Consider the following 15,104-nt stretch of genomic DNA (forward strand, 5'->3'; position numbering starts at 1 on the left):
ACCTCACTTCTAATAAATTGTGCAATCTCTTACCCAATTTCACAACCTTTTTACCTCATATCCTATTACTCTTTTCACCCATATATAATTGTAAATAATGACCAATTTTTCAACTTGTTCTTCAACAAATGAGTATGGGTATGCAATTTTATTAATTTCAAATGGATAACCCAATTAAACTCATTAATTAGTGACTATTAAATAGATAGATTGAGACTGCCTATTTAGACCTAATTAAATTAGACATAGATTCAAATTAATTAGTAAGTAAATTTAAATCACTACAGATTCAATAATTATATTCTACTTTTTGCAAAGGCATATTTAATGTTCTTTTCTATTCTTTAATTTCTATTTTTTTAATTTTGGTTAAATTTTATCCTACTTCCTTCCTCCCTTCCATCAAGTTTTAATTAACTCATTAAATGTTAGTTGATTTCTTACATTCACACCTAAATTATTTTGAGATTTTTGTAGAGTGACAAAATCGAAACTCCTTAGGATCACTACTATTGGTTCTTCTGTGTAATTCTTTTATTTTTAGGTAAAAATTTATTTATTAATGTAATGTGTTCTTATTATTGTTGCTTACAATGATATTTTATTTTGTTGCTCAAAGAATATGGGAGAAAAATAAATAAAATTTTGTAGTGGATTGTAAATGGGTAAGATAACCAAAACCATGTAAAATTATATCAGTTTAACCCACATAAATCACCTATTTTGATAGTTTTATCTCAATCTACAACTACAGCTCCCCAACCCTATACTCCTATCTTTGTATTCCTTTTATTATTTAAGATTCATTACCTTACTTTTACACTTCCCAACCCTACACTTCAATCTTTCTATTCCTTTTATTATTTAGAATTCATTACCTCACTTTTCAAGTATTTTTTTTTCAAATAAAGAGTTAGAATTATAGTCATCAAGGAAAAGTAATTGGGTATAATTTTGATGAAATACTATAATTTTTTGTGACGATCACCCAAGATAATTGTTTAAACAAATATTTATTTTAAAATTTTTGATAAACACTCCGAAAACAGCAATCTAAATGCCCCTTTTATTAATTTAAAATTCATATAAAATTTTGTTTTATGTGCACTTTCATTATATGCAAAATTATCCAGATGAAGTTTTGCGCATATAAAAAATTATCTAGATGACGTTGTATGTTAGAATGTTTATTTCATTGGTTGGAATAATCATCTAATTGGATAAGTTTAAGGCCAAAAAAATTAATTAGTTGCAATAGGTAAAATGGTTATAATTGGATATGTTATCTGAATGTTTGACAAATCTATGTATATACCTGGAAGGAAAGTGCTAAATATATTACTATATAAATGATTAATAAATTGGACTAATCACATTATTCCTCAGATTTGACAAATCAATCTTTATTAATCACGGAATAAAATGGGTTAAAGTGATAAAGTTGTAATGGGGTGAATGATTTTAATATGGGACTTGTCAAATTATCCAAATTTATTTTCTTTACTTATGGAAGGAAAAAGGGGTTAAAGTTTGAAAATAAACTATAAACGATTTATTAAGCACTCATTTGAAGTGGGAAAAAAAGTTTTAAATTTTAAATTTGAATTGTCATAGGATTAGTTGTAAACCACTATTTCAAACTTTTTAATTGAATTTATGTATTAAAATAAAAGAAAAATCTAGAAAAAAAAAAAGTATAGGAGATTTGGATACCATTCAAGAGGCCTTCACTAAAACCTCCTCTGCAATACATATAGATATAGATTACGGACCGTCATGTATGTATTTTCCTTTCCCTTTTGTAATCTTTTTGCTACTCTCTGAAATAATCCAATTTACTCAGCCATTTCCTTCGACATTTATTCTTCACCAATAATTCAACTTTCTGGGAAATTGGCTTTTGAGGCCTTTACTGCCTTCCTGCTGATCAGGTTCTATGTCCCTCAAGTATAATATCAGTCCTTGCATCAGGTTCTGTGTACCACTGATGATTGTCAATCTTCTTTCTTAATATGATTTTCTAATAAAATCCTCAATGATTGAAATTTTAATTCTACATGTTTTACAGTGGATTTGAAATGTGATACTCTTAATCAGTTTCTCTTCCACTATGCAATTAAGGATCTCTTCTTTTTTCCTTGTTGTTTCCGGACACAAAGCCCATTTAGTCAAAATAAAAAACAGCTTTGGTCAGAACTTTCGTATATTTGTCTTTATGAAGCTCCATAAAATCAAATTGCTCCCTTCTTTTCAACACCTTCGCCACTTTCGGCACCAAGCATGCCATTGTCGCTTTAAACTTGGTCGGCCACTGCAGAGAAAAATTATCAGAATATTGCATCACCAGATATTCGGACTTTCTTTCACCAGCTATTTTTTGGATATAGTAGTAAAATGTTAGTTTTTAATCGTTTTGTATTGGAACAATTATCACATATATGTGTCAATATGTGTGTGTATACGTGGGTGTGTGCTCGTTGGGTTTCGAGTTTCGAATTTTTAGGGTTCTTTTACCAAATCTTATCGAATTATCCGTTAGTTACTCCTCATCATTAATATCAAACCCTAATTGATTATTAATCGATCGTCTAATCAAATTAACCATCGGATCGAATACCTATGGGTATCGAATTTTACCCTACCCATTGCCATCCCTAGATTCTTATGTTGAAAAACTATGAACTCTACGTGACACTTTGGCTATCTTATTCCCAGGGTAAGGGCTCACGGCAAAGACCAACTCCAGAATCTGCGATTGCTGCTTGCCATTCTTATCTATCGCTGCTTCCTATGCTTGAAAGTGTGTGGACTAGTTTTTCTCTATCGGAATCAGAGGAATGATCGAACCATTAGCTTGCTTTTTATTATTATCTTATTTTTTCAAATGGTGAGCGGGTGATTCGAAGATCCTATCGTGCAGTGTCCAATTCATCAACCGATCATTCTTGTGATGGTATGGTGGCTGTCTAGTGATGCCTAAGGCTAATGGTGATTGGGTGATCGAACGGCGACTGTCGTACGAAAGAGTCGTACAGAACAGGAAAAAGGTTAACATTTTCGAACAAGCAACCTAGTGATGAAATAGTCCTAAATTATTGTAAAGTCTAAAGCGAGCCCTTTGATTTTACTTTCGAGCTTTTTTTGTCTTTAGAACATTTCAATTTTAGGAGGACTACAGTATTACATATGCATCAACCATCAGGCGATGGCTAATCTCAAGTGTTTAAATATGTTCTTGGATCCAAAATGGTTTATCTCAATCAAGTTGAACTCGAGGACAATTGTATTTGATAAAGCCAAAATCCATCATATTTTGTTCTTGATTAAACTGTAGGAACTTGTTATTGACATAGAGAAAATGAAGACAAAGCAGAAATGACTCAAAATCGTGGTAACAATCAAGAATGACGAAACTACTGCCTACATCATGTTTGTTTTAATCAACAAGCAACATAAAACGGCAGACCACTCCAAATGGTCAGTTCAGTCTCAAATCTGCTATGGAGTTAATCTGCTCAAGTAGAGATCCGGAAAGTATTGGCTAGTAACAGGGGCGGGACACTTTCTTCGGCTGGCATGCCGGAATAAACTTCCCACAAAAAGCAATCTTTTCAAGAAAACAATAGTACAGGATGAGTCTCGTCCTTTCTGTGAATACATTTCAGGAAGACACTTATCATGTACTGGTTTTCTGCCCTCGTGCTAAAGCCTTATGGAGCAGCCTTTCTATTCTGTTATCGATACTATCAGAGCGATAATCTTCCTGTCAAAGCAATTTTTATTCAAATATCAACATTACCCTTAACTAGTCAATCTCATATATTCTCGTTGATTTTGTCAGCTCATTGTCCACTCTTTTCCTTTTCTCTCTAATTAATTGACTATTTTGCCTTCTTCGTATCTCTCTTGAATTTATTTATCTATTATTTTCACAACTCACTGATTTGGTTTTGGGTTTTTTACTATAATCTTTTCTTATATTGTAATTCTTTTGCTTTAAAGTGCTCTTATTTTTTTATTTTCAAAATTGTATTTAAAAGTTTTTTTTTTGCAAATACAACATTATTTAATTCAGACAGCTAACAATCTAAATGAAAATAATCCAAAAAAATATGGACACATATTGAGGTTAAGATTGACAAAATAATTGAACAACTCATGATTTACTCCTATGCAAGCAACAAGTCACAAGACTTACTGATGTTCTATAATTGAACCCAAATTCATAGTAATACAAAACCTAAAAGGAAAAAAATTTATACAAAATCGATAATCTGATAGTACAATATTGCAAAAAAAACAAAAACAAATCAAAACGTACAATATTGCTATAATTGCAACAAAAATTACTCAAAAGATGAGAACTTGAATCTCACTGTAATTGCAACGAAATTGTATCCCAAATTTAATCAAAGTTTATGATCACTCCAAAAACTGTAAGCAAAGATTATTTGATATAAAGCATAATGGGAAAAAAAAACAAAAAAGAAAAGAAAAAGGCAGGAAAAAACTTATTGGTAAAGTGATGAAGAAATAGCAAATTCAACACAGAGAAGAATATTATATAAAAGGTCTTGAACCACATTCTGCAAAGATCTCAAGAAAATGAAAAGAAATTGTAAAATAGGAAAGATGTAGAGAGAACCGGGAATTGAAGGGAAAATGAGAGAGAGAAAAAACTATATAAGGTTGATTAACTGAGAGTGACGTTGGTATTTAAATAAAAATTATTTTGGCATAAAAATTATAGTTCTGGCAGTATCCCAGCCTTTCTATTTCCACGAATTTTTGGTGGCCATTTGCAGGCCAAAATCTTTGCACTTGGCTAAATCAAATTTGTTCAATTTCAGCTTCAACACCCTTTTGTCATCTGGCCTTTGATTGTTGGCTGTTATGGAAGGAAAGAAACGAGTACCTGTTTGACGCCTATGTCTATTCAAGCAACTTAACTCGAGTCACCATAGTTGAAGCACCTAGGACTGTGAATATGCCGGAACTCGGCCCGTTTGGCCCAAAAAGCTTACTGAGTCCAAGCTTTAATTGGGCTAAGCAGAATTTGGGCCTAAATATTAGGTTCAAATTAAATGTTAGTCGAGTTTGAGTCATACTAAATTCAGACCCGATTAAAGCTCAGCCCATATATGAGTATAATTATATACGTAAAAAATATATAATAATATCTATAAGTTATAATTATACATATTATGACATAAAATGTTAATAATTTATATCAAATATATATATAAAAAAATGTATTATGTATTTATTATGAGTTTAAGCTAAATCCGATTTGAACCCGAAACTTATGTAATAGTGTGAGTTAAGTTTGAACTTTTTAATATGAGTCCGAATTCCAAAGATCAAAGTCCAAAAATTCATATAATTTGTTAGCCGAATTTGGGCTTATTAAAGCTCGGTTCAAAAAACTCAATTGACACCCTTAACTGCAGCTAAATTTCTAAACTTGGGTTCTACCAATGGATGGAACTTTTGACACAAAGAGCATGTTTCAGTATTTTGGGAACCCCCTCCACTTTCCTTCAAGCTCAACACAGATGGAGCTTCTTTTGGGAATCCTGGCCCAGCAGGAGCAGGAGTCGGAGTCATTCGAAATCGTCATGGGGACGGGACAAGCGGTTGTAGTAGAAGGTTGGACTTGGCTACAAATACTGTTGCTGTACAATGGGCACTATGGGCAGTAAGAGAAGGGCTTCAGCTGGCTGAGTGCCTAAAAATCAGCCAGCTCCATATTGTGATGGTTGCAAAAGTTATTGTTGACATGCTTTCTAATGGATTTTGTGAAGGTCACACGAACCTTCTTATTCTAAATGATGGCAGGACTGTACGCAGAGCTTTCCAGCAACTACCCGTGTCTTCGGAAGCTAACAGTTGTGCAGACTTTTTGGCCAAATTGGGCGCAGAAGCTGTAGAAGACTTTCTTTTATTTCCTTGTAAACCTGTGGCCATTTCCAAACTTGTTGAAAATGATTGTAGGGGCTTTTGCATGCCTCTTTTCGTAAGCTGTCTTTAATTTAAGGTAATGCTTAATCTTTTGTACCAAAAAAAAAAGAAGCAAGTACAACAGGGGAAATGTTCAATAGTAACACATGTTTTTGCGCACTTTTCCCCTATGTAGGTAGTAATGTCAGAGTAAACGTTTGAATATTGAACATATAGATAGACTATTAGGTGAGAGGGGAAAAACTTAATGCATTGAATTTTGTTGAAAAATTTTGCAGATTGCATCAAATACTTGAAAAATACCATAATCAAAATAACGATTGTGTATGGTCTCATGGAACAAGTTGATGGAGTCGATACTTAGATCCGATCCTATTATTTGAGAGGGAGCATTGTTTACATGGCAAGAAAAGATGTAATACTTAGACTCTTTAAGTGGTTATGTATGTAATAGATCATCTCAATATCAAGGTAATATAGTTCCGAGGGAACTACTTTTCGACTTCATTTGTCTTGAAGATCAAGACTGCAATTCTTTGAAAGATTGTCAGAAAGAACTAATATACCTGTGCAAGATTGTCAGCCCCAACTCAAATTGAATCTGAAAACCAGAAAACTCGATTTATTCTTTCTTGTCCTGGTCCAGCCATCATCTGGCAATGCAAAAGAAGTGCAAGTGATCAAATAGTTTTCAAATCTTCATAATATTACATGTCAAGGTTAAGTAAATCGACAAAATAAACTTCTATGGAGATGATGGTCGTTGTAGCATCCTTGGTAGCCAGTATCATCCTCAAAGGCTTCGCTAGGGCAGTGGCAGAGCTAGAAACCGATAATGAGTGAGGGCAATAACCAATAAAGTAAATGACACAAAGTTGAATGGAAAACAATTGTTTGCTCAAAGATTATTTTTAATTAGTTTTCAAGTCTTCGGAATTCCTTCTTATTCATTTGGTGTTTTCACTATTAAAAAAAGGATGAAGCTGAGTGATTTTCATTTGTTAGGGGAGGCAATATTGAGGTCAGTTCGAATTTGATAAAATTGAGTCGTGATTCAGCTCGATTCGACTCGACTCGTTTGCTGTGCTAGTTTAGATGGTGCAAGTGTGAGTTATTCTTGCGACCAACTTAATGGCTTCTGTTTCAAATCATTAGCCCAAGTTAAATGAGATGTAATGTTAAGGGGCCCTTTAATTATTGGACAAGGTATGCAGCTTAAACAAATTTATCATGTAGTAGCGTTGATAAATGACCCCTCCATTTTCATGGTTGAAGGTCGAAAACTGTAATCAATCCGGATTCTATCCAGAAGAAGAAGATACAAATGATGCTGGGATACCTTCCCAAGAAATTGTTTACACACACACTTAACTTATTTAGCTAAGCAATGAGCAACTCAACTTGTCTATTCCTAAAACCAATCAAAATGCTTTTCTGATAATATGCAAATTTTCTCATGGTATGATGGGAGGGATTATAAATAGAGTAAATTTTACATATATTGACAGTGTATGCACTATTACCGTTAGATTCATGACATGTGTGTAAAAATTGAATTTTAAATTCAAAATTTGCATAATTGTCATCCATTCAACACTGACACTGTCGGTATAAGAAAGATTAATCCTTATAAATAGACAATTTTGGATTAAAAAAAAATTCTTGTGTCAAGAGACGGCTCGGTAACAAGCTGACAGCAGTACCTCATTTAAAACCAATAATCCTATCGGACTGGGACTTTTAGACTAAGAAAGGGCCCCTTAATCAATTATGGGGCAACGGAGGATTTGCAATGAACTTAATCAATTATGGTACCATAAAAAAAATGACCGAAGGTAATTAAAATTGAGCACAGGGCAAGTCGAATTTTACTGCCTTCCCCACTCGTCCTGGGGCATGTGATCCCTTTGAATTGCCTTGTGAAAAGCCTCCAAAAAATTTCAATTATAGATTAAAACTCATTGTTGGATCAAAATATACTTCAAACATTTCAATGAAAAAGCTAATGGGTTTGTCTACAAGAAATTGACAGAATATTTTCAAAAAAAAGTTTTAAGAAGTGAAAATATTGACGAAGCTATCATAAAAAATTCAAAAAAAATCCTCAAATTAATAAGACAAAAAATAGGTAAAGGGGAAAAAAGTTTATAGTAGTAATAGTCTAGAGGAACCTTAGGTAATTTACCAAAAGTGTAATCGACTAATTTATACCCCTTTCCTCAAAAAAAAGAAAAGACTAATTTATACACTTCGGTAGCTGCCAAATAGAGCGCAAAAATTTTCTATACGATATTTACATCCTATAATTTATTATAGCCAAAAAGTCATGACGAAAAAGAAAATAAAAAAAAATTGACATATGAATGACCACTTAACTTTTGTACACTTTTGCAAGAAATTAAAAAAAAAATTCTTGGAATAATAATTTTTCTTGAAAAAACTTTTGTATTCTTTTCCTTGACAAAAAATGACTGTGGCAACATAATATGAGATGGTGCAAGTTTAATAAAAGATAACTTGGAACACTGCTTAATAGTAAGTTTACAATCAGTTGCTATGCCTAGGCAATATTATGGCACGGGAAAATTGTTCAAAATGTCCATCACATTTTACAAGATGATTTTTTTCGTCCCTTACTTTTAAAAGTGTAATTTTACATCCCTTATAAATTCACATTGATCAAATTTAGTCCCTACTTAGATTTTCGACTAATTTTTAACCGGAATCTACCACGTACCTTGCATGTGATCATTTTTTAAGAGCAAAATTATCAAATCAAATTTTACATAATCCTATTCATAATCCCTCATATTTCGCAAAATGAATTTTTTCGTCCATAACATTTTACAAAATAAATTATTTCGTCCCTTACATTTCACAAAATTAATTTTTTCATCCCTCATATTTTTCAAAATGAATTTTTTCATCTCTCATTGATCATGTGTACGAATAGTTTTTTTTCTTTAAATCCATGTATATATCTATTTGATTTCACCTGAACAGTACGAATAGCATAAAATATATATTTATTTGATTTCATTTAAACAGGTTAATCGTAATTGTACATATGTTATTCAACATATATATACAGGGGTTTAAAACTAATAATTTTGTTTTAAACCATATATATATATATATATTTCTAGATGATTTCACCATATGAACCTATTCAATATTTGTGACCTTTCTCTTTAGGTAATAATTTATTTATTGAGTTGTATAATAACGCCATCTAATTAATGGATCCTAACTTAAATTCTATAGTCGTGCTAATAAATTGTAATTTAAATTTGAAATTTCTACTCACCACTTTTAAGACCAACAGTTGAATTATTTGCCTTGTGATTGTCTTCAAATTTGAAAGTGCCAAGCACTTACTTTTTTTATCATACTTTTCCTTTGTTTATTTTTTCTGTCCAAATTTAATTCGATATAAACGCTCGCTAATGTTTAGGATTAAATGTCTTCTTTATTTTCAATTTTCGAGTAACGAAATGAATATAAATGAAAAACTAATAATTTTTTTTAAAATCCATGTATATATCTATTTGATTTCACCTGAATAATATGAATAGCATATAATATATCTCTATTTGATTTCAAATAAAGATATAGTATGTGTTATTCGTACTATTTAGGTGAAATCAAACATATATATACATGTGTTTAAAAAAATTATTCGCACACATGATCAATAGGGATGAAAAAATCCAATTTGAAAAATGTGAAGGATGAAAAAATTCATTTTGTGAAATGTGAGGGACTATGAATCGAATTATGTAAAATTTGATTTGACAATTTTGCTCTTAAAAAATGATCACATGCAAGGCACGTGGTGGATTCCAATAAAAAATTAGTCGGAAACCTATGACCAATGTAACTTTGTAAGGGACGTAAAATTACACTTTTAAAAGTGAGGGACGAAAAAAGTTATTTTGTAAAATGTAAAGGACGTTTTGAACGATTTTCCCTTATGGCATATTCACCAAATTACAAACACAATTATTAGTTTACAGAAACATGCAAAATAAATAGGTTATACGTGCGAAATTGGGCTGAAAGATAGATAGACCTAACTTGGTATTCTACAATCTATACTGGAAATTTTGGATTAAAAATTTAAGAGTTAAGTATAAACTTTTTTAGGATTAGTGTCACTTATTGCTATTAAAAAGTGGTTGAAAACCAAAATTTGAATCTTTAAACTGAGAGAGAAAAAAATCCCTCCATTCGATTTTGATAGTCTTATTTTCCTTTTTCATTCGTTCCAAATTATAGTTCACTTTTCAATTGAAGAATATAATTAATTTGTAATTTCTCTAAAAATACCCTTATTTAATGTACTTTATTATCAGTTATAATTTACTTTATTCATTAATTGTTTGGATTTATTCCTTGAATGGTGCAACTTTCCATTGTGTTATTGTTGTAATTAATGTATATGTATAGTTATTAGTCATACTTCTAATACTAATGTAAGAGTATTTTATGAAACTAGTAAGCTAAATTTACTCTTCCAACAAAGTTAATTAATTTTTTTTAAATTGTGTGAAAAAAGAACCAATACTATCAAAATGAGAGGAAGGAGTATAAATTGTGGTTCTTCAATCGAACTCCATCCATATTTTAAAATATGCATTTATGCCTCTGACTGACCCATCAAATATCAAAATTTGGATGAAGTTTAGGAATGGCAACGAGGTGAGGGACCTCTCCCTAGCCCCCTGCGTGGGGCACCTGCAGGATTTATAAAAAATTTTAATATAATTTAATTGTAGTCAAATTTTAGCAAATAATTAAGTACTAAATATCAACACATCACCAAGTCATTATCCATTGTAATTTTACAATTGAAATCCATAAAAATAATCAAACAAAAACTATTTAAATACAATCCAACATGATGAAACAAATACAACTAAAATAATTAAGTTTTCACTTTTGAAATAAATACAATCACTAAGTTATTATTGTATTTTTTTGAGAAAAAAGTATTATTGTGTTAAGTGTAATTAGGAATTTAGTATAAATGTATTAGTTAATTTAGTATAACTAATTAATAATTTCTATTAATAGACATGTATAATTATTAGTATAATTGATAATATCAATTATATTATATTACATATATTAATATACATTATATAATACTTATAACTAATGATATCATTATTATAAGTTTATAATTAATTAAATTAAATATTATATATATATATATATATACACACACACACACACACTCCCCTGCCTCCCACCCCATTTCTTAACAGGGAAAAAAATTCCCCCCCTCCCCTCCACCCCAACCCCCATTCCATTAGTCCGCGAGCACCCGCCTTAATTGCCATCCCTAATGAAGTTGGATGGAAGGACCAAATTAGAACAATTGTTTCAATTTGGATAAAATCAGAACGTTTCTAATTTAGAGGGCCAAAATTTGATTTTTACATACTTTAGAGGGTCGGATTGGCATAAACGTTCCACCAAAAAACCCCTATTTCTCGGGTTGGAACTGGAAACAGAGAGATTCTGCAACTCTAATAAACTGGCTTGATAACTCTCTATTTGAAAAAAAAAAAAAAAAGTAATCAAGATGAGGAAAAATAAGCAAGATGAACTGTGGGACGATTCTGCCCTGATTAACGCCTTCAATGATGCCATCTCCAAGTACAAGGTTTGTCAACTCCTCTTCCTCCTTTAAACCTTTCTGGGTTTTGTTCTTTCTGCACCAATATTCTTTTGTTTGTCTTTTGGAACTCAGTTTTTTTTTGGATAACTATACCAATAGTAAAAGAAAAGAAAGGAGCCAAGGAGCTTTAACTTTTGTTTTCGATAGTGTACTGAAATACTTCATTTTCATTAGGTGGTTCAGTGGTTGTTTTTGAGACAGATATGTTGATTTATCATAATCATATATTCATGCTCATGTTTCTTTAAATCTTGATGATTTCCAGAAAATGCATATTCAAGGAAGCCAAGTCAGCTCAGCTGATGGTCAAGAACATGCTGGAAGGTGTGTTCATAACTAACTGGAAAGCAATCCCTTTTCTTACTCTTATTTGTCTCATTTTTCGTTTATTTTGTCTAGGGGTTAGGGAAAGTTGGTGGCCTGTGTAGAACGCAGTACTAGAATTAGGAGGAATGTCTGATTATCCAGCTCATTACTAGTTGATATTTCGTTGAGAATTTTATAACTTGACAGCTAGACAGTTCAAATATTGTCGAGTTGTTTCTTTCTTGCGAGTCTTCGGTTGATGGTTGAATATTGGGACAGCATGTGTTTGATTTTTGTGATCTAAAGATGTATTGAAATCCTTGTTGTAACGCAGAAGAAAAATTGAAAAACAGAAGTCTGTAAATGTTGGTTCAGTAAATTGCATTTTGGAGCAGTTATAGCGCTTCAAAGTAGTATAATCAACTCTCAGCGTGTGGGTGGTGTTGTGTGTGTGTTCGGGATGGGGGAGGGTTTCTTCTGTCTGGTCAAAGATTCATAAAGGGGAGAAAATAGTTGGAGTTTTAACAATTAACGTGAATGAGAATTGGACGGCTTCTTCACACTTTGTATCATGAACCAAGACTGAACCAAAATGAATTTCATTTAGGAAGAGTTATTTGCATATACTCGTAATGTGTGATAGGGAAATAAAAACTGTAGTGACAGGAGTTTGGCAACTATAACCGTTGAGCCAATCTTTTTTTGTGTGTCTGTATGGTGCTTGATTGTTGATATTTTTCATGTTTTGCGGAAGAACTCCAATGTATTTGTAATTGTTGGGCTGATAATCTTCATCATAAGTCTGATTTCTTCTTCTTTATTGATGAAGGGTTGATGAGATAAGTGATGACAACAAGGTTCCATCAAACAGCGCTGCTGAAACAGAAGAAAATGGTAATGTGCCAACTGTCAAAGAATCATCTTTTTTGGAATCAGAAGCTCCTGAAGACCATGTAGTTTCATCTACTGGGCAAGACATCCATCAAGAGCCTGAGGGTTATCTAAACTTGCAGACTACTGAACACTACAATCAGTTGGTAAACAAATATTATGAGCTTGAGGATCAGAGGCAAAAGATTCTGCAGCAACTTAACGAGTTTGGTTATTGGAATTATGATTCTGGTTTAACTGCTTCCGTGTCTCAAGAGCCTGAAACCTCTACTTCCCAAGCTTATCCAACAGTTCCAAGTTCTTTCTGTCCTTATGGGTGTCAAAGTTGGGTAGCTCCATGCACTTCAGTACCTTGTTATTTCTCTGGTGGAGCTTGTGCTGGAAACTCTTGCAATGCTTCTGCAAAAGGTGCTACTACTAAAAACTTAACATCTCCAGGAGAAACTGATTTTGTTAAAACAGCAGTGTTTGCTGCAGAACAAGCACTGTCTTCCTTGAAGGAACAAGCTTGCACTAATTGTGATGCTTCTGTAAATGAAGGTAAAGATGGCTTTCTTGCTTATAACCTCAAACAATGTATATACCACCCTCTTTGGGCACAAACCTGCATCATCATGACATAAATGTTAGAGAAATATAACTCAAATGTTCTTGTAGTTAACATGGCATGTATCAGCAATGTCCTCAATTGTCAAATCTGCTGTGTTTAGTAATCTAATGAGCATTGTTGCTCTGCTCCTGATGGGTCCACTGGGTTGGGACAAGGGGGAAACGAAGGACTGATGGTTCTAAAAAGTACTACTGAATATACCGGTATATCATCTCTATTTAATTGGTGGTAACTTGATACTTACATATTGTAGAAATACAAATACTCCACAAAGCCTAAAGATAAAATCAACAAAAAGGAGGCAATGGGATTCTTCAAAATTTTTGCAGGCTGTGGATCTTCATCTTGCTTCTGTATCAGATATTTGCTGATTAGGCTGATTTTGGAGCGTCTAGTTGAACTACTGTATTACAGCATTAAGATTTAATTAATAGCTTTTAGCTATCATGTCATGGCATGTTCGATGATGAATCAAGTTTCTGCATATGACTTAATAAACACAGAAGTGATTGTTGTAGTTGCCTTATTGAACAACTGATTGCTATTTACTCTCGCAATGGTCAAACCCTTACTGATGCATATTGCCAAATCATAATAAACATTGCATTTGGTTTAGCTTTTCTCGTAATAAGTTATTACACAAATTGACATTATCAAGTAGTTTTAGGATGACTGGCAGACTTTTTGGACATTAGCAAACCGCAATGTCAGAACTAAATATTGTACGTCTATTCAGCACACTAGATTTTTCATAATTCTTTTCCTTTTTCTACTCTTTAGAGATTACGATGTGAAAAGTTTTTGGGCTTTTATCTTTAATTGTTAGGCAGTTTTGAGCTTGAATTATTGCTTTATAATTAGTGCTATAAAGTAACCTTTTCCGACATTTGTATTCACTGATAAATTTACTGGGAGAAAAGATTTTACAGTGACCAATGTACTGATCCTTAATCTGTAGAACAGAACGTTTGTTTCTTCTAAGAGAATTTTACTGGACTTCAAAGTAGAACAACATAACACTACATCTCTTATTGGTGCAAAATTCTTCATCTTGTGATAGTTGTCTAAGATATAATTATCCTATGTATTTGACTACTGTGTTTTAATATTTGCAAGTTTGACATATACGTAGGTTGCTATGCCTGCACCTTGCAGATTTATGTTATTCAATTATTTAGTATGTTGGTGCCATAATATGGTGAAACAATCATATTTTGGATCTACATCTGAGGACTTTACTCATTACTGCCTCCTCTACTTTTGTAATTGAATTGCAGGGAAAGAGAAACAGTCACAGAAAAATTTCTGTCATTTAGAGAAAAGTACCAGTTCGGAAACAGATCTTACTGTTGTTTTGAATGCTTGGTATTCTGCTGGTTTCTACACTGGCAAGTAAGTATGGAAGAGTCTCCTGTTTCGATACCTTAAATTATGCTGCATTCAGAGAGAAATAATTCTAAACCTGATATTGGCACTTAAAATCAATTGTGACAAATTATATTCTTGTTTTGGTTTGAAGTAAGCTCTTGTGGTGGTCTAGTTCACTTGGAAGTAGCACTCAGCGAAAAAAAATAACATACAAAGGTAACTTCATGTTGGGGTCACCTCGACAAAATCCCATAGGAAATAGTGCTCATTACCAGAATAGCA

General features: G+C 32.4%; 1 protein-coding gene across 2 annotated transcripts; it reads left to right on the top strand.

The window, feature by feature from the left end:
* The first annotated feature begins 11,515 nt into the window (after nt 1-11,515).
* Nucleotides 11,516-14,886, top strand: LOC113781249. Of its 2 annotated transcripts, XM_027327153.1 has the most exons (5): nt 11,516-11,632; nt 11,913-11,971; nt 12,783-13,252; nt 13,322-13,384; nt 14,732-14,886. In XM_027327153.1, exons 1-5 carry the CDS (start codon nt 11,552-11,554, stop codon nt 14,848-14,850), a joined length of 792 nt encoding a protein of 263 aa, XP_027182954.1. In that variant the 5' UTR covers nt 11,516-11,551; the 3' UTR covers nt 14,851-14,886. The 2 variants fall into 2 exon arrangements, with proteins under 2 accessions (XP_027182954.1, XP_027182953.1); XM_027327152.1 differs by having other exon boundaries at nt 12,783-13,384.
* The last annotated feature ends 218 nt before the right edge of the window (nt 14,887-15,104 follow it).

This window comes from Coffea eugenioides, chromosome 8 (assembly GCF_003713205.1).
Source record: "Coffea eugenioides isolate CCC68of chromosome 8, Ceug_1.0, whole genome shotgun sequence".
In the NCBI taxonomy this organism is placed as follows: domain Eukaryota; kingdom Viridiplantae; phylum Streptophyta; class Magnoliopsida; order Gentianales; family Rubiaceae; genus Coffea; species Coffea eugenioides.